The 20610-nt window shown below is 46.1% G+C and overlaps 2 protein-coding genes across 6 annotated transcripts in view; both read left to right on the top strand.

The window, feature by feature from the left end:
• The window catches only part of LOC124018172 (RNA-binding protein 10-like), a 20742-nt gene extending 13263 nt beyond the window's left edge, over positions 1-7479 (top strand). The window contains exons 10-12 of the mRNA XM_046333438.1: positions 4291-4479; positions 6099-6223; positions 7029-7479. Of these exons, the coding sequence (XP_046189394.1) occupies positions 4291-4479; positions 6099-6223; positions 7029-7119 (405 nt within the window). The 3' untranslated portion in view covers positions 7120-7479. The remainder of the gene's footprint in view (positions 1-4290; positions 4480-6098; positions 6224-7028) is intronic.
• A 354-nt stretch (positions 7480-7833) lies between these two features.
• On the top strand, positions 7834-12303 carry LOC124023652. 5 transcript variants are annotated; one of them, XM_046338014.1, is made up of 3 exons: positions 7834-8027; positions 8377-8774; positions 8974-12303. In XM_046338014.1, the coding sequence occupies exon 3, from the start codon at positions 10342-10344 to the stop codon at positions 11236-11238; it is 897 nt and encodes a 298-aa protein (XP_046193970.1). In that variant the 5' UTR covers positions 7834-8027; positions 8377-8774; positions 8974-10341; the 3' UTR covers positions 11239-12303. The 5 variants fall into 5 exon arrangements, 4 of the variants coding, with proteins under 4 accessions (XP_046193970.1, XP_046193965.1, XP_046193972.1 ...); XM_046338009.1 differs by having other exon boundaries at positions 7834-8157; XM_046338016.1 differs by having other exon boundaries at positions 7834-8222.
• The last annotated feature ends 8307 nt before the right edge of the window (positions 12304-20610 follow it).

Below are 20610 nucleotides of genomic sequence, written 5' to 3'. Positions count from 1 at the left end.
CCCTATAATGACATCACAATACCCTATAATGACATCACAATACCCTATAATGACATCGCAATACCCTATAATGACAAAGCAAAAACAGGTTTGTAGAAATTTTAGCAAAGTTATTAAAAATAAAAAGCTGAAATATCACATTTACATTAGTATTCAGACCCTTTACTCAGTACTTTGTTGAAGCACCTTACAGCATTGAGTCTTCTTGGGTATGACGCTACAAGCTTGGCACACCTGTATTTGGGGAGTTTCTCCCATTCTTCTCTACAGATCCTCTCAAGCTCTGTCAGGTTGGATGGGGAAAGTCGCTGCACAGCTATTTTCAGGTCTCTCCAGAGATTTGACTTGTACCGAAGCCACTCCTGTGTTGTCTTGGCTGTGTGCTTAGAGTCGTTGTCCTGTTGGAAGGTTTGAAGGTGAACTTTCACCCCAGTCTGAGGTCCTGAGGGCTCTAGAGCAGGTTTTCATCAAGGATCTCTCTGTACTCTGCTCCGTTCATCTTTCCCTCGATCCTGACTAGTCTCCCAGTCCGTGCCGATGAAAAACATCCCCACAGCATGATGCTGCCACCACCATGCTTCACTGTAGGGATGGTGCCAGGTTTCTTCCAGACATAACACTTGGCAGTCAGGCCCGAAGAGTTGAATCTTGGTTTCATCAGACCAGAGAATCTTGTTTCTCATGGTCTGAGAGTCTTTAGGTGCCTTTTGGCAAACTCCTATCGGGCTGTGTCTTTTACTGAGGAGTGGTTTCCGTCTGGCCACGATACCATAAAGGCCTGATTGGCAGAGTGCTGCAGAGATGGTTGTCCTTCTAGAAGGTTCTCCCATCTCCACAGAGGAACTATAGATCTGTCAGGGTGACCAACCGGTTCTTGGTCACCTCCCTGACCAAGGCCATTCTCCCCCGATTGCTCAGTTTGTCCGGGCGGCCAGCTCTAGGAAGAGACTTGGTGGTTCCAAACTTCTTCCATTGAAGAATGATGGAGGCCACTGTGTTCTTGAGAACCTTCAATGCTGCAGAATGATGGAGGCCCCTGTGTTCTTGGGGACCTTCAATGCTGCAGAATGATGGAGGCTGTGTTCTTGGGGACCTTCAACGCTGCAGGCATGTTTTGGTACCCTTCCCCAGATCTAAGCCTCGACACAATCCTCTCTCGGAGCTCTACAGACAATTCCTTCAACCTCGTGGCTTGGTTTTTGCTCTGACATGCACTGTCAACTGTGGGACCTTATATAGACAGGCGTGTGCCTTTCCAAATCATGTCCAATCAATTGAATTTACCACAGGTGGACTCCAATCAAGTTGTAGAAACATCTCAAGGATGATCAATGGAAACAGGATGCACCTGAGCTCAATTTCAGGTCTCATAGCAAAGGGTCTGAATACTTATGTAAATAAGTTAGAATTGTTTTATACATTTCCATAAAATTCTAAAAAACAGTTGCTTTGTCTTTAAGGGGTATTGTGAGGTAATTATGGGGTATTGTGATGTCATTAAGGGGTATAGTGTGTAGATTGATGAAGAAAAATATTTATTTAATACATTTTAGAACAAGGTTGTAACGTAACAAAATGTGTAAAAAGTTAAGGGGCCTGAATACTTTACAAATGCACTGGTCACACCTCCAACCCTGGTCACAGCTCCATCCCTAGTACCTGGTCACACCTCCATCCCTAGTACCTGGTCACACCTCCATCCCTAGTACCTGGTCACACCTCCATCCCTAGTACCTGGTCACACCTCCATCCCTAGTACCTGGTCACACCTCCATCCCTAGTACCTGGTCACACCTCCATCCCTAGTACCTGGTCACACCTCCATCCCTAGTACCTGGTCACACCTCCATCCCTAGTACCTGGTCACACCTCCATCCCTAGTACCTGGTCACACCTCCATCCCTAGTACCTGGTCACACCTCCATCCCTAGTACCTGGCCACACCTCCATCCCTAGTACCTGGTCACACCTCCATCCCTGGTCACAGCTCCATCCCTAGTACCTGGTCACACCTCCATCCCTAGTACCTGGTCACACCTCCATCCCTAGTACCTGGTCACACCTCCATCCCTAGTACCTGGTCACACCTCCATCCCTAGTACCTAGTCACACCTCCATCCCTAGTACCTGGTCACACCTCCATCCCTAGTACCTGGTCACACCTCCATCCCTAGTACCTGGTCACACCTCCATCCCTAGTACCTGGTCACACCTCCATCCCTAGTACCTAGTCACATCTCCATCCCTAGTACCTGGTCACACCTCCATCCCTAGTACCTGGTCACACCCCCATCCCTGGTCACACCTCCATCCCTAGTACCTAGTCACATCTCCATCCCTAGTACCTGGTCACACCTCCATCCCTAGTACCTGGTCACACCTCCATCCCTAGTACCTGGTCACACCTTCACCCCTAGTACCTGGTCACACCCCCATCCCTGGTCACACCTCCATCCCTAGTACCTAGTCACATCTCCATCCCTAGTACCTGGTCACACCTCCATCCCTGGTCACACCTCCATCCCTAGTACCTGGTCACACCTCCATCCCTGGTCACAGCTCCATCCCTAGTACCTGGTCACACCTCCATCCCTGGTCACACCTCCATCCCTAGTACCTGGTCACACCTCCATCCCTAGTACCTGGGCACACCTCCATCCCTAGTACCTGGTCACACCTCCATCCCTAGTACCTAGTCACACCTCCATCCCTAGTACCTGGCCACACCTCCATCCCTAGTATCTGGCCACACCTCCATCCCTAGTACCTGGTCACACCTCCATCCCTAGTACCTAGTCACACCTCCATCCCAGGTAGAGTCAGGTAGAACACGCTGCTCTACTTCCCTCCCCATTGAGTCAGGTAGAACACACTCCTCTACTTCCCTCCCCATTGAGTCAGGTACCTCCATCCCTAGAACACGCTACTCTACTTCCCTCCCAATTGAGTCAGGTAGAACACGCTGCTCTACTTCCCTCCCCATTGAGTCAGGTAGAACACGCTGCTCTACTTCCCTCCCCATTGAGTCAGGTAGAACACGCTGCTCTACTTCCCTCCCCATTGAGTCAGGTAGAACACACTCCTCTACTTCCCTCCCCATTGAGTCAGGTAGAACACGCTACTCTACTTCCCTCCCAATTGAGTCAGGTAGAACACGCTGCTCTACTTCCCTCCCCATTGAGTCAGGTAGAACACACTGCTCTACTTCTCTCCCCATTGAGTCAGGTAGAACACGCTGCTCTACTTCCCTCCCCATTGAGTCAGGTAGAACACGCTGCTCTACTTCCCTCCCCATTGAGTCAGGTAGAACACGCTGCTCTACTTCTCTCCCCATTGAGTCAGGTAGAACACGCTGCTCTACTTCCCTCCCCATTGAGTCAGGTAGAACACGCTGCTCTACATCCCTCCCCATTGAGTCAGGTAGAACAAGCTGCTCTACTTCCCTAACCATTGAGTCAGGTAGAACACGCTGCTCTACTTCCCTCCCCATTGAGTCAGGTAGAACACGCTGCTCTACTTCCCTCCCCATTGAGTCAGGTAGAACACGCTGCTCTACATCCCTCCCCATTGAGTCAGGTAGAACACGCTGCTCTACTTCCCTCCCCATTGAGTCAGGTAGAACACGCTGCTCTACTTCCCTCCCCATTGAGTCAGGTAGAACACGCTGCTCTACTTCTCTCCCCATTGAGTCAGGTAGAACACGCTGCTCTACTTCCCTCCCCATTGAGTCAGGTAGAACACGCTGCTCTACATCCCTCCCCATTGAGTCAGGTAGAACACGCTGCTCTACTTCCCTCCCCATTGAGACAGGTAGAACACGCTGCTCTACTTCCTTCCCGATTGAGTCAGATAGAACACGCTGCTCTACTTCCTTCCCGATTGAGTCAGGTAGAACACGCTGCTCTACTTCTCTCCCCATTGAGACAGGTAGAACACGCTGCTCTACTTCCTTCCCGATTAAGTCAGGTAGAACACACTGCTCTACTTCCTTCCCGATTGAGTCAGGTAGAACACGCTGCTCTACTTCTCTCCCCATTGAGACAGGTAGAACACGCTGCTCTACTTCTCTCCCCATTGAGACAGGTAGAACACGCTGCTCTACTTCCTTCCCGATTGAGTCAGGTAGAACACGCTGCTCTACTTCCTCCCCATTGAGACAGGTAGAACACGCTGCTCTACTTCCTCCCGATTGAGTCAGGTAGAACACGCTGCTCTCTCCTGGTGCACCTCCCCTCTTTTTCTTTCTCTGCCATCTCTCTTCAGTTCACAGTTTTTTTTCTCCCTCTTTAGCGCTCTCCACCTCAGGTGCAGGGTTTGGTTCCGGCCTACAGCGGCGAGACGGACAGCGAGGGAGAGGAGGGAGGAGAGAAGGATGAGAGGATGACAGACTGGGCTAAGCTAGCCTGTCTGCTGTGTAGGAGACAGTTCCCCAGCAAGGAGGCTCTCATACGACACCAACAGCTCTCAGAGCTACACAAGGTGCTTATAACATGCCTTATAACATAACATGTAGCTCAGTTACTATAACTATGCATGGCATTTGACTTCCATGTAAGGCCTGAAGGGAAGTGGGTTCAATCTTACCTCTTCTGATGGAGCCACCCTGATGTAGAATGTATGCACACATGACTGTAAGTCCCAGTTTATCTTGACTGATAAAAGTCCCAGTTTATCTTGACTGTAAATGGCATAGTTTATTATTATCTTTAGTTTATTATATATTAACATAACACAGACACTGTTAATCTGCCACAATTTATCTTGACTTTACTATAACTATGTAATAAGGCATTTGACTTCCATCCCAGTTTATCTTGCCTGAACTGAAGTCAGTTTATCTTGGCTGTTAATCTTCCCAGTTTATCTGATGTCAGAGCTGTTTCTGACTCTTCTGATGTGAAAGGAGGTGATCCCAGTTTATCTTGGAGTTCCAGTTTATCTTGACTGCTGCAGTCCCAGTTTATCTTGACTGTTAATCTGCAGTCCCAGTTTATCTTGACTGTTAATCTGCAGTCCCAGTTTATCTTGACTGTTAATCTGTAGTCCCAGTTTATCTTGACTGTTAATCTGTAGTCCCAGTTTATCTTGACTGTTAATCTGCAGTCCCAGTTTATCTTGACTGTTAATCTGCAGTCCCAGTTTATCTTGACTGTTAATCTGCAGTCCCAGTTTATCTTGACTGTTAATCTGCAGTCCCAGTTTATCTTGACTGTTAATCTGCAGTCCCAGTTTATCTTGACTGTTAATCTGTAGTCCCAGTTTATCTTGACTGTTAATCTGTAGTCCCAGTTTATCTTGACTGCAGTCCCAGTTTATCTTGACTGTTAATCTGCAGTCCCAGTTTATCTTGACTGTTAATCTGCAGTCCCAGTTTATCTTGACTGTTAATCTGCAGTCCCAGTTTATCTTGACTGTTAATCTGCAGTCCCAGTTTATCTTGACTGTTAATCTGCAGTCCCAGTTTATCTTGACTGTTAATCTGCAGTCCCAGTTTATTTTGACTGTTAATCTGCAGTCCCAGTTTATCTTGACTGTTAATCTGCAGTCCCAGTTTATCTTGACTGTTAATCTGCAGTCCCAGTTTATCTTGACTGTTAATCTGCAGTCCCAGTTTATCTTGACTGTTAATCTGCAGTCCCAGTTTATCTTGACTGTTAATCTGAAGTCCCAGTTTATCTTGAATGTTAATCTGCAGTCCCAGTTTATCTTGACTGTTAATCTGCAGTCCCAGTTTATCTTGACTGTTAATCTGCGGTCCCAGTTTATTTTGACTGTTAATCTACAGTCCCAGTTTATCTTGGCTGTTAATCTGCCGTGATCTTGAGCCTTCAGTTTAACCCCGTGACCCCTATCCGGATGGGGTATTCCAGAAAAATAGGATTATTAAATCAACCAGCTACCTTTAATGAACTGCCACATATAACTCAAGGTATTTTCTGGTTGATTTAAGAAAGCTTTCCTTTGTATATTGACTGTTGATGTCCAATCAGTTAAACCTTGTCACTTTTGGACAGCTAGGTGGCTCATTGATCCAGCTTTCTGGAACATATTCCCCTTGACCTCTGACTAACCTTTAACCTCTTCATCTCCTCCCTCAGCAAAACCTGGAGCAGCGGAGGTCACAGCAAGAGGGGGGTATAGGGGAGGAGGAGGGGGAGAGGAAAGACAAAGGAGGGCCGTCCACAGAGCCACCAGACCCCAAGAAGAGGAAGTACAGCCCCCTGTAAGCACTGCTGTCTCACACACACACACACACACACACACACACACACACACACACACACACACACACACACACACACACACACACACACACACACACACACACACACACACACACACACACACACACACACACACACACACACACACACACACACACACACACACACACACACACACACACACACACACACACATTCAACACATTGACTAACTTCCACACCTAACACATTTTCTCCCTCTCTCTCTTCTCCCTATTTTCCCCCTTCCTCTTGTCTCCCCTTCCCCCTCTCCCTCCCTCTCTCTCTCTCTCCTCTATCTCCCTCCCTCTCTCTCCCCCTCTCTTTTTCCATCCCCCTCTCTCCCTCCATCCATCTCTCCTCTCTCTCTCCTCTATCTCCCTCTCTCTCTCTCCCCCTCTCTCTTTCCATCCCTCTCTCTCCCTCCATCCATCTCTCTCGCTCCATCCCTCTCTCTTTCCATCCCTCTCTCTCTCTTCTCCCTCTCTCCTCTATCTCCCTCCCTCTCTCTCCCCCTCCCTCCCCCTCTCTCTTTCCATCCCCCTCTCTCCCTCCATCCATCTCTCCTCTCTCTCTCTCCTCTCTCTCCCTCCCTCTCTCTCCATCGCCTCTCTCTCCCCCCTCTCTTTCCATCCCCCTCTCTCCCTCCATCCATCTCTCCTCTCTCTCTCCTCTCTCTCCCTCCCTCTCTCTCCATCGCCTCTCTCTCCCCCCCTCTCTTTCCATCCCTCTCTCTCCCTCCTTCCCTCTCTCTCGCGTCATCCCTCTCTCCTTATCTCTCTGTAGTGATGGTACGGCTGGCAGTAGTCTAGGTGCCAGGATGCTGCAGGGAGGGGTGAAGAAAGGACTGCTGCTACGTAACATGCAAGTGGACTGACCCCTGACCTTTAAACCCTGACCTCTAACCTCTAACCCTAGACATTCAACCATCGCACAGGACTAGGCTCCCTAGGTACAGATCTAGGATCAGCTTCCCCTCCCCCAATCCTAACCTTAACCCTTTACACTCGTACTCGTATCCGGGTTGAAAATGGCAGATTTGGGCACCAATAAATACCTAAATTGGAACTTAATGCTCATCACAGTGATGTATGAGTTTTGACTGACAGACATTCTGAACTTGAGCACTTCACACAACGTAAAGCTGCAACCCATCCCTCCTCGTAACTTTTGCAAATGTTTTGTTGTCTGAGAGAAGGGAAAATGCTGTAAATTAAGATGCATTTTGTTGAGGATTATAATAAAGTTACCAGGTGACTTGTCATCATACCCTGGGTTGTTATGAACAGAATGAGACTATGGTTGATGTGTTACCAGGTGACTTGTCATCATACCCTGGGTTGTTCTGAACAGAATGAGACTATGGTTGAGTTACCAGGTGACTTGTCATCATACCCTGGGTTGTTCTGAACAGAATGAGACTATGGTTGATGTCATCATAGTTTACAGAATGAGACAGATGACTTGTCATCATACCCTGGGTTGTTCTGAACAGAATGAGACTATGGTTGATGTAGTTACCAGATGACTTGTCATCATACCCTGGGTTGTTCTGAACAGAATGAGACTATGGTTGATGTGACCAGGTGACTTGTCATCATACCCTGGGTTGTTCTGAACAGAATGAGACTATGGTTGATGTAGTTACCAGGTGACTTGTCATCATACCCTGGGTTGTTCTGAACAGAATGAGACTATGGTTGATGTACAGTTACCAGGTGACTTGTCATCATACCCTGGGTTGTTCTGAACAGAATGAGACTATGGTTGATGTACAGTTACCAGGTGACTTGTCATCATACCCTGGGTTGTTCTGAACAGAATGAGACTATGGTTGATGTAGTTACCAGATGACTTGTCATCATACCCTGGGTTGTTCTGAACAGAATGAGACTATGGTTGATGTAGTTACCAGGTGACTTGTCATCATACCCTGGGTTGTTCTGAACAGAATGAGACTATGGTTGATGTAGTTACCAGGTGACTATGGTTGATGTAGTTTGTGAGACATCAGATGACTTGTCATCATACCCTGGGTTGTTCTGAACAGAATGAGACTATGGTTGATGGTTTGATGTCATCATACCCTGGGTTGTTCTGAACAGAATGACTATGGTTGATGTACAGTTACCAGGTGACTTGTCATCATACCCTGGGTTGTTCTGAACAGAATGAGACTATGGTTGATGTACAGTTACCAGGTGACTTGTCATCATACCCTGGGTTGTTCTGAACAGAATGAGACTATGGTTGATGTACAGTTACCAGGTGACTTGTCATCATACCCTGGGTTGTTCTGAACAGAATGAGACTATGGTTGATGTACAGTTACCAGGTGACTTGTCATCATACCCTGGGTTGTTCTGAACAGAATGAGACTATGGTTGATGTAGTTACCAGATGACTTGTCATCATACCCTGGGTTGTTCTGAACAGAATGAGACTATGGTTGATGTAGTTACCAGATGACTTGTCATCATACCCTGGGTTGTTCTGAACAGAATGAGACTATGGTTGATGTACAGTTACCAGGTGACTTGTCATCATACCCTGGGTTGTTCTGAACAGAATGAGACTATGGTTGATGTACAGTTACCAGGTGACGTGTCATTACCCTGGGTTGTTCTGAACAGAATGAGACTATGTTTGATGTACAGTTACCAGGTGACTTGTCGTCATACCCTGGGTTGTTCTGAACAGAATGAGACTATGGTTGATGTACAGTTACCAGGTGACTTGTCGTCATACCCTGGGTTGTTCTGAACAGAATTGAGACTGTTTGCCATTGCACCTGAATACGGTCATCACTCCTTTCTCTGCACGCCAACATGATGGTCTGTTTCTCTGAATTGCCTTGTGAAAGCCTAACACTGTAATATCATATTTTATATCTTAGCTTGTCATGTTGGCAACAGAACAGGCTTTTAAATGATGCCCACCTGACCTAGATTGCTATTTATAATGACAGTGTTTGGTTTGCCTAAACAACAGTGGTAAATGTGTGATGACGAGGAGGAAGGGCTGTGTTCCAAAGAAAACAACTACAAGTGTGCTTCCTCTAGTTCCTCAACGATCCAGCTAGGAGAGCTCAAAAAAGCACCTTATAGCTGAAGACTTCTTTAAGTCAGAAAGGTGCATTGAAATGACTTAGGATCTATGCACAGTTTGGAGAGGTGTGTGGCCACTTGGAGACACCAGTCAGACCTCTCACTCAAACCCCACAGTTTGGAGAGGAGTGTGGCCACTTGGAGATGCCAGTCAGACCTCTCACTCAAACCCCACAGTCTGGAGAGGTGTGTGGCCACTTGGAGACGCCAGTCAGACCTCTCATTCAACCCCTTTAAACACCCATTTTCCAGCAATATTCTTAACATGTTACTGAATATATCCAGAGTATTTCAGATTTCGTTATCAACAAATAATGTGAAAAGTACAGTATATGTAAAACATAAAATCAACAGTGTAATGTTTGAATTCAGTCTTGTGTCAGGTGAACTGTTGTGGCCTCTCACCTTCGGTCTAATCGTTTCCCCATGATCTCCAAACTGTTCCCTTTCCATTGCTACCACGGTTATGCATATGCTTGTCATATTTCGTCTGTAAGAAACATTTTAATTCAGCCCTATCCACGTAGGCCAATTCCCAGGAGTGTAAAGGGTTAACCGGAAGGCCGGAAGGGGGGGGGGAAGGGGCTGACCCAAGATGAGCATTTAGGGGAAACTGTATCCTACCTAACTCCTCATACAGACAGGACTGGGAGCATCTGCTCTCCCTTATCACTACTACATAGATATATATATATATAGATAGATAGGCTCCTGTTTTTAAATTTTACACATCGGAAGGAAAGAACCGATGCAGTGTGGCCTGGTTGTCACGGAAAACTTCTCAAATCTGTGGGAGATCAACGCTATGGGAGATCAATGCTACGGGAGATCAACGCTATGGGAGATCAACGCTGTGGGAGATCAACGCTTTGAGAGATTAACGCTATGAGAGATTAGCGCTACGAGAGATTAACGCTACGGGAGATCAATGCTACGGGAGGTCAACGCTACGGGAGATCAACGCTACGGGAGGTCAACGCTACGGGAGATCAATGCTACGGGAGGTCAATGCTACGGGAGGTCAACGCTACGGGAGATCAATGCTACGTGAGGTCAACGCTACGGGAGTTCAACGCTACGGGAGATCAACGCTACGGGAGATCAACGCTACGGGAGGTCAAGCTACGGGAGGTCAACGGAACGGGAGTTCAACGCTACGGGAGGTCAACGCTACGGGAGATCAACGCTGCGGGAGATCAACGCTACGGGAGGTCAACGCTACGGGAGTACAACGCTACGGGAGATCAACGCTACGGGAGGTCAACGCTACGGGAGATCAACGCTACGGGAGATCAACGCTACGGGAGATCAACGCTACGGGAGGTCAACGCTACGGGAGATCAACGCCACGGGAGGTCAACGCCACGGGAGGTCAACGCTACGGGAGGTCAACGCTACGGGAGAACAACGCTACGGGAGGTCAACGCTACGGGAGATCAACGCTGCGGGAGATCAACGCTACGGGAGGTCAACGCTACGGGAGATCAACGCTACGGGAGATCAACGCTACGGGAGATCAACGCTGCGGGAGATCAACGCTACGGGAGATCAACGCTACGGGAGATCAACGCTACGGGAGGTCAACGCTACGGGAGGTCAACGCTACGGGAGATCAACGCTACGGGAGGTCAACGCTATGGGAGGTCAACGCTACGGGAGATCAACGCTGCGGGAGATCAACGCTACGGGAGATCAACGCTGCGGGAGATCAACGCTACGGGAGATCAACGCTACGGGAGGTCAACGCTACGGGAGATCAACGCTACGGGAGGTCAACGCTACGGGAGATCAATATGGAGGTGATCACCAACAGTCAGCCAGCCATGGGCGATAGAGAAAGGAGTTTTAGATTCACGAAAGACAACCGTCAACTCACCACATTTGTTTGATTGGGCTCTGATATCATACACAGAGTGAGATGACTGTCTCTAATAGCAGCCCCTGTGACACACTATTCCTGCACTACATTTGACCAGGGCCCATAGCTCTATGTAGGGAATAGGGTGCCAAGTGTCTGAAATGGTACCCTATTCCCTACAGGCCCTGGTCAAAAGTAGTGCACTATGTAGGGAATAGGGTGCCATTTGGGACTTATTAACTTAGACAATATGAGGATTTTACAATGAGCACTTAAAAAAAAAAACCCAGATAGAGATGGTGATCTGGCCTCCGATGGACAATGGACATTATATCACACTAACATTGCATCGGGTGTGAACCAATAGTAATATCAATAGTGATATGTGTGTGTACAAATAAAACATAGAATTTGTAGTAAATGAATATTGTAATACAGTATTTGGTTCTGGGAAGTAAAAAAAAGATATTTAGTTTGTCTTTTTATTTTAAATACTGACTATCATGATGTTTGTCTCATTTTTATAATGTTTTTTTGTTTGATCGTGTTGTCGGATTACAAAGCTCCAAATCTTTTAACCCGCCTATAACTTGATAGTACCTTGACCATTTTAACCCTAGAATTGACTGGCTTGATTAACTGGAGTGATTAACTGGAGTGATTGACTGGAGTGATTGACTGGAGTGATTGACTGGAGTGATTGACTGGAGTGATTGACTGGAGTGATTGACTGGAGTAATTGACTGGAGTGATTGACTGGAGTGATTGACTGGAGTGATTGACTGGAGTGATTGACTGGAGTGGTTGACTGGAGTGATTGACTGGAGTGATTGACTGGGGTGATTGACTGGAGTGATTGACTGGTTTGGTTGACTGGTTTGGTTGACTGGTTTGGTTGACTGGTTTGGTTGACTGGTTTGATCGACTGGCGTGATTGACTGGCTTGATTTACTGGTTTGATTTACTGGTTTGCTGCAGACATTTTTTGGTACCCTTCCCCAGATCTGTGCCTCGACACCATCCTGTCTCGGAGCTCTACGGACAATTCCTTCAACCTCATGGTTTGGTTTTTGCTCTGACATGCACTGTCAACTGTGGGACCTTATATAGGCAGGTGCCTTTCCAAATCATGTCCAATCAATTGAATTTACCACAGGTGGACTCCAATCAAGTTGTAGAGACATCTCAAGGATGATCAATGGAAACAGGATGCAGCTGATCTCAATTTCGAGTCTCATAGCAAAGGGTCTGAATACTTTTGTAAATACGGTATTTCTGTTTTTTATTTCTAAAAACTTGTTTTCTCTTTGTCGTTATGGGGTGTTGTGTGTAGATTGATGAGGATAAAAATTAATTGTATACATTTTAGAATAACAGGCTGACTACACCGCTCGCGTTGCAAAATATATTTTGAAATCTATATTATTCAATTATTGCACCCACACTGCTCGCGTGCGCCAACGAGCATCTGCGTTGCCAGGCGCTAAAATAGAAGTCAGTTCTATTTCTGACGCGGTTTGCGCTGCAAGTCCTGCCTCTCCCATCTCCTCAATGGTTTATAGAAGCAGGTACCCATGTGCCATCTCCTCATTGGTTTATAGAAGCAAGTACCCACATGCCATCTCCTCATTGGTTATACCCACGTGGGTGACAGAAAGACGAACGAGGTCAGTGGCGGTAATGCACCTAATTTATGAAATGTATATAGACTGCCCATTTTTTCTACTGTGTTATTGACTTGTTAATTGTTTATTCCATGTGTAACTCTGTGTTGTCTGTTCACACTGCTATGCTTTATCTTGGCCAGGTCGCAGTTGCAAATGAGAACTTGTTCTCAACTAGCCTACCTGGTTAAATAAAAGAAAATAAAAAAATCGCAATATAAAGTCAAGAGAAGAAAAAGCCTGGAAGAAAGAGAGTTGACTAGAAATGACTCGGCTGATCGTTTTATGTGTGGATTAATTGTCAGAGTAGAGTATCTTGTGCATTTCAGGTAGAATAACAACTCATTATTTATATCCCAGGACAAATTAGCTAGCAACAGCAAGCTAGCTAAATAGGACAAATTAGCTAGCTAGCTAAATTGCCATACATGTTTAATGTTTTTCGACCTGTCCCCAAATTAATATAATTGGTTCAGAGTTTGTTTTGATATTTTAAGCTTGTTACACCGAACCCAACCCGGCTGCGAGCATGCGCCATCGTGCATAAATGTATTTTGTCCCCCCACACCAAACGCGATCACGACACGCAGGTTAAAATATCAAAACAAACTCTCACGTGGGTACCTGCTTCTATAAACCAATGAGGAGATGGGAGAGGCAGGACTTGCAGCACGATCTGCGTCAGAAATAGAACTGACTTCTATTTTAGCCCTTGGCAACGCAGACGCTCGTTGGCTCGCGCGAGCAGTGTGGGTGCAATAATTGAATAATATAGATTTCTACATTTATTTTGCAAGCGGTGTTGTCAGCCAGTAAGGCTGTAACGTAACAAAATGTGGGAAGAGTCGAGGGGTATGAATACTTTCCGAATGCCCTTGTATCCTCTGGCTCGTTGATGTTCTCCGTATCCACAGCCAGAATGATTTTGCAGTGCACGGTGATCGAACAGATTTCCTGTTTGTATGCATCAGAGGTGTGAAAGGAGGGTGAAGTTTGTAAATCCCCAAAATAGTAAATAATAAAAATGATTAACAAAACATACACACAACAGTACTCACACCTTGGTTTTTTGTGGTGATTGTAAACAGGGGAGAAAAAAAAACTGTTTTTCGATAATGGTTTTCAAACACATACCTTGTCCATAATGTAGAGGCCTATGGGATATTCATTGAAGAGGTCAGGGAGGATGATGGTACATGTGACATACCAATACCTCGTCTATATACCTGCAGATACAGACACAAAGGTGAGCGGTTCAGTCATCTGCACCCAATACAGCCTTCAACATATTCTTCTTTGTTGATTGATATCCATTCAATTCCTCGCCAAACTTCCTCAGTAGAGTAGAGTATTAATTTATTACGGCAGGGTAGCCTAGTGGTTAGAGCGTTCCTCACTGAGTTCCCTGAATTCCTATCGGACCTTGTAGTCATAGCAGATAATATTCTAATCTTTGGTGACTTTAATATTCACATGGAAAAGTCCACAGACCCACTCCAAAAGGCTTTCGGAGCCATCATCGACTCAGTGGGTTTTGTCCAACATGTCTCTGGACCCACTCACTGTCACAGTCATACGCTGGACCTAGTTTTGTCCCATGGAATAAATGTTGTGGATCTTAATGTTTTTCCTCATAATCCTGGACTATCGGACCACTATTTTATTACGTTTGCAATTGCAACAAATAATCTGCTCAGACCCCAACCAAGGAACATCAAAAGTCGTGCTATAAATTCACAGACAACACAAAGACACCTTGATGCCCTTCCAGACTCCCTCTGTCTACCCAAGGACGCCAGAGGACAAAAATCAGTTAACCACCTGACTGAGGAACTCAATTTAACCTTGCGCAATACCCTAGATGCAGTTGCACCCCTAAAAACTAAAATAATTATCATAAGAAACTAGCTCCCTGGTACACAGAAAATACCCGAGCTCTGAAGCAAGCTTCCAGAAAATAGGAACGGAAATGGCGCCACACCAAACTGGAAGTCTTCCGACTAGCTTGGAAAGACAGTACCGTGCAGTACCGAAGAGCCCTTACTGCTGCTCGATCATCCTATTTTTCTAACTTAATTGAGGAAAATAAGAACAATCCGAAATTCCTTTTTGATACTGTTGCAAAGCTAACTAAAAAGCAGCATTCCCCAAGAGAGGATGGCTTTCACTTTAGCAGTGATAAATTCATGAACTTCTTTGAGGAAAAGATTATGATTATTAGAAAGCAAATTACGGACTCCTCTTTAAATCTGCGTATTCCTTCTAAGCTCAGTTGTCCTGAGTCTGCACAACTCTCCCAGGACCTAGGATCAAGAGAGACGCTCAAGTGTTTTAGTACTATATCTCTTGACACAATGATGAAAATAATCATGGCCTCTAAACCTTCAAGCTGCATACTGGACCCTATTCCAACTAAACTACTGAAAGAGCTGCTTCCTGTGCTTGGCCCTCCTATGTTGAACATAATAAACGTCTCTCTATCCACCGGATGTGTACCAAACTCACTAAAAGTGGCAGTAATAAAGCCTCTCTTGAAAAAGCCAAACCTTGACCCAGAAAATATAAAAAACTATCAGCCTATATCGAATCTTCCATTCCTTTCAAAAATTTTAGAAAAGGCTGTTGCGCAGCAACTTACTGCCTTCCTGAAGACAAACAATGTATACGAAATGCTTCAGTCTGGTTTTAGACCCCATCATAGCACTGAGACGGCACTTGTGAAGGTGGTAAATGACCTTTTAATGGCATCGGACCGAGGCTCTGCATCTGTCCTCGTGCTCCTAGACCTTAGTGCTGCTTTTGATACCATCGATCACCACATTCTTTTGGAGAGATTGGAAACCCAAATTGGTCTACACGGACAAGTTCTGGCCTGGTTTAGATCTTATCTGTCGGAAAGATATCAGTTCGTCTCTGTGAATGGTTTGTCCTCTGACAAATCAACTGTAAATTCCGGTGTTCCTCAAGGTTCCGTTTTAGGACCACTATTGTTTTCACTATATATTTTACCTCTTGGGGATGTTATTCGAAAACATAATGTTAACTTTCACTGCTATGCGGATGACACACAGCTGTACATTTCAATGAAACATGGTGAAGCCCCAAAATTGCTCTTGCTAGAAGCATGTGTTTCAGACATAAGGAAGTGGATGGCTGCAAACTTTCTACTTTTAAACTCGGACAAAACAGAGATGCTTGTTCTAGGTCCCAAGAAACAAAGAGATCTTCTGTTGAATCTGACAATTAATCTTAATGGTTGTACAGTCGTCTCAAATAAAACTGTGAAGGACCTCGGCGTTACTCTGGACCCTGATCTCTCTTTTGAAGAACATATCAAGACCATTTCAAGGACAGCTTTTTCCCATCTACGTAACATTGCAAAAATCGGAAACTTTCTGTCCAAAAATTATGCAGAAAAATTAATCCATGCTTTTGTCACTTCTAGGTTAGACTACTGCAATGCTCTACTTTCCGGCTACCCGGATAAAGCACTAAATAAACTTCAGTTGGTGCTAAATACGGCTGCTAGAATCCTGACTAGAACCAAAAAATTTGATCATATTACTCCAGGGCTAGCCTCTCTACACTGGCTTCCTGTCAAAGCAAGGGCTGATTTCAAGGTTTTACTGCTAACCTACAAAGCATTACATGGGCTTGCTCCTACCTATCTCTCTGATTTGGTCCTGACGTACATACCTGCACGTACGCTACGGTCACAAGACGCAGGCCTCCTAATTGTCCCTATAATTTCTAAGCAAACAGCTGGAGGCAGGGCTTTCTCCTATAGAGCTCCATTTTTATGGAACGGTCTGCCTACCCATGTCAGAGACGCAAACTCGGTCTCAACCTTTAAGTCTTTACTGAAGACTCATCTCTTCAGTGGGTCATATGATTGAGTGTAGTCTGGCCCAGGAGTGGGAAGGTGAACGGAAAGGCTCTGGAGCAACGAACCGCCCTTGCTGTCTCTGCCTGGCCGGTTCCCCTCTTTCCACTGGGATTCTCTGCCTCTAACCCTATTACAGGGGCTGAGTCACTGGCTTACTGGGGCTCTCTCATGCCGTCCCTGGAAGGGGTGCGTCACCTGAGTGGGTTGATTCACTGATGTGGTCATTCTGTCTGGGTTGGCGCCCCCCCTTGGGTTGTGCCATGGCGGAGATCTTTGTGGGCAATACTCAGCCTTGTCTCAGGATGGTAAGTTGGTGGTTGAAGATGTCCCTCTAGTGGTGTGGGGGCTGTGCTTTGGCAAAGTGGGTGGGGTTATATCCTTCCTGTTTGGCCCTGTCCGGGGGTGTCCTCGGATGGGGCCACAGTGTCTCCTGACCCCTCCTGTCTCAGCCTCCAGTATTTATGCTGCAGTAGTTTATGTGTCGGGGGGCTAGGGTCAGTTTGTTATATCTGGAGTACTTCTCCTGTCCTATTCGGTGTCCTGTGTGAATCTAAGTGTGCGTTCTCTAATTCTCTCCTTCTCTCTTTCTTTCTTTCTCTCTCTCGGAGTACCTGAGCCCTAGGACCATGCCCCAGGAATACCTGACATGATGACTCCTTGCTGTCCCCAGTCCACCTGGCCATGCTGCTGCTCCAGTTTCAACTGTTCTGCCTTATTATTATTCGACCATGCTGGTCATTTATGAACATTTTAACATCTTGGCCATGTTCTGTTATAATCTCCACCCAGCACAGCCAGAAGAGGACTGGCCACCCCACATATGCTCTCTCTAATTCTCTGTCTTTCTCTCTCTCGGAGGACCTGAGCCCTAGGACCATGCCCCAGGACTACCTGACATGATGACTCCTTGCTGTCCCCAGTCCACCTGACTGTGCTGCTACTCCAGTTTCAACTGTTCTGCTTTATTATTATACGACCATGCTGGTCATTTAGGAACATTTGAACATCTTGGCCATGTTCTGTTATAATCTCCACCCGGTCATTCTGCCCCTGAACAAGGCAGTTAACCCACTGTTCCTAGGCCGTCATTGACAATAAGAATTTGTTCTTAACTGACTTACCTGATAAAATAAAAAATGTATCCCGACTTGGGAATTTGTTTTTATCACAGCAATGACACGGACAGGACACGTAACAATGATGTAAGATTCCTCATAATGTAGTCTGGATTGGGCTTTTTAGTCGACTCTGTCAACTCTGTTCTGGGAATTCAACTTCCAGTTGAGTTTGTTGTCCACTGTTACACCCAAGTACTTATAAGAGTCAACAGTACCAATCTCTTCACAATGAATAGAAATGGGATTAAAAAATATCTAACATTTGTCCTCAAATCTACCACTTGGTCTTCAGTACATTCAGGTCCAAGTATTTGGCCTCACACCATTACACAAAGGACTTTGTTATATTCCTGAGCAGAGTCTCCCCTCTCATCACACAGCTGACTATAGCAGAGTCTCCCCTCTCATCACACAGCTGACTATAGCAGAGTCTCCCCTCTCATCACACAGCTGACTATAGCAGAGTCTCCTCTCATCACACAGCTGACTATAGCAGTCTCCCCTCTCATCACACAGCTGACTATAGCAGTCTCCCCTCTCATCACACAGCTGACTATAGCAGAGTCTCCCCTCTCATCACACAGCTGACTATAGCAGAGTCTCCCCTCTCATCACACAGCTGACTATAGCAGTCTCCTCTCATCACACAGCTGACTATAGCAGTCTCCCCTCTCATCACACAGCTGACTATAGCAGTCTCCCCTCTCATCACACAGCTGACTATAGCAGTCTCCCCTCTCATCACACAGCTGACTATAGCAGTCTCCTCAGTCTCCTCTCATCACACAGCAGACTATAGCTATAGCAGAGTCTCCCCTCTCATCACACAGCTGACTATAGCACACAGTCTATAGCAGTCTAATCTCATCACACAGCTGACTATAGCAGTCTCCCCTCTCATCACACAACTGACTATAGCAGAGTCTCGTCCCTCATCACACAGCTGACTATAGCAGTCTCCTCTCATCACACAGCTGACTATTGCAGTCTCCCCTCTCATCACACAGCTGACTATTGCAGTCTCCTCTCATCACACAGTTGACTATAGCAGAGTCTCCTCTCATCACACAGCTGACTATAGCAGTCTCCTCTCATCACACAGCTGACTATTGCAGTCTCCTCTCATCACACAGCTGACTATAGCAGAGTCTCCTCTCATCACACAGCTGACTATAGCAGTCTCCTCCCATCACACAGCTGACTATAGCAGAGTCTCCTCTCATCACACAGCTGACTATAGCAGAGTCTCCTCCCATCACACAGCTGACTATAGCAGTCTCCTCTCATCACACAGCTGACTATGGCAGAGTCTCCTCTCATCACACAGCTGACTATAGCAGTCTCCTCTCATCACACAGCTGACTATGGCAGAGTCTCCTCTCATCACACAGCTGACTATAGCAGTCTCCTCTCATCACACAGTTGACTATAGCAGAGTCTCACATTTACATTACATTTAAGTCATTTAGCAGACGCTCTTATCCAGAGCGACTTACAAATTGGTGCATTCACCTTATGACATCCAGTGGAACAGTCACTTTACAATAGTGCATCTAAAACTTAAGGGGGGTGAGAGGGATTACTTATCCTATCCTAGGTATTCCTTAAAGAGGTGGGGTTTCAGGTGTCTCCGGAAGGTGGTGATTGACTCCGCTGTCCTGGTGTCGTCTCCTCTCATTACACAGCTGACTATAGCAGAGTCTCCTCTCATCACACAGCTGACTATTGCAGTCTCCTCTCATCACACAGCTGACTATAGCAGAGTCTCCTCTCATCACACAGCTGACTACAGCAGAGTCTCCTCTCATCACACAGCTGACTACAGCAGTCTCCTCTCATCACACAGCTGACTATAGCAGAGTCTCCTCTCATCACACAGCTGACTACAGCAGAGTCTCCTCCCATCACACAGCTGACTACAGCAGAGTCTCCTCTCATCACACAGCTGACTACAGCAGAGTCTCCTCTCATCACACAGCTGACTATAGCAGTCTCCTCTCATCACACAGCTGACTATAGCAGCGTCTCTTCCCATCACACAGCTGACTATAGCAGACTCTCCTCCCATCACACAGCTGACTATAGCAGAGTCTCCTCTCATCACACAGCTGACTATAGCAGAGTCTCCTCTCATCACACAGCTGACTATAGCAGAGTCTCCTCTCATCACACAGCTGACTATAGCAGAGTCTCCTCCCATCACATAGCTTACTATAGCAGTCTCCTCTCATCACACAGCTGACTATAGCAGAGTCTCCTCCCATCACATAGCTTACTATAGCAGAGTCTCCTCTCATCACACAGCTGACTATAGCAGAGTCTCCTCCCATCACACAGCTGACTATAGCAGAGTCTCCTCTCATCACACAGCTGACTATAGCAGAGTCTCCTCCCATCACACAGCTGACTATAGCAGAGTCATCAGAGAGTTGTAAGTGGCTCAGTTTATGGGCAACGATGATCCAGCTAGTTAATATTAGCCTTCTACATCTTGCAACATATTGAACTTCCATCCTCTCAGGTCAGGGACACAACAATGTATGAATTAATGGTTGGATCAGAATCGCCTTCATAATAATTGGCCAGTATGGAGAATTAATTCAAACCAGTCCAAATCCCTATCTCCATCCTTGGCTAATTTAGAAAAGGGCCAATTTTTTTGCTAGCTAGCCACCGGAGGACAACGACACAACAAAATTCAAGTTTTTTTTTCTTTTTCTGTCAATGACGTTTGG

This window comes from Oncorhynchus gorbuscha, linkage group LG03, assembly GCF_021184085.1.
Source record: "Oncorhynchus gorbuscha isolate QuinsamMale2020 ecotype Even-year linkage group LG03, OgorEven_v1.0, whole genome shotgun sequence".
Classification (NCBI taxonomy): domain Eukaryota; kingdom Metazoa; phylum Chordata; class Actinopteri; order Salmoniformes; family Salmonidae; genus Oncorhynchus; species Oncorhynchus gorbuscha.
The sequence above is the reverse complement of the archived record's forward strand: the minus strand, read 5'-3'. Positions and strand labels throughout refer to the sequence as shown.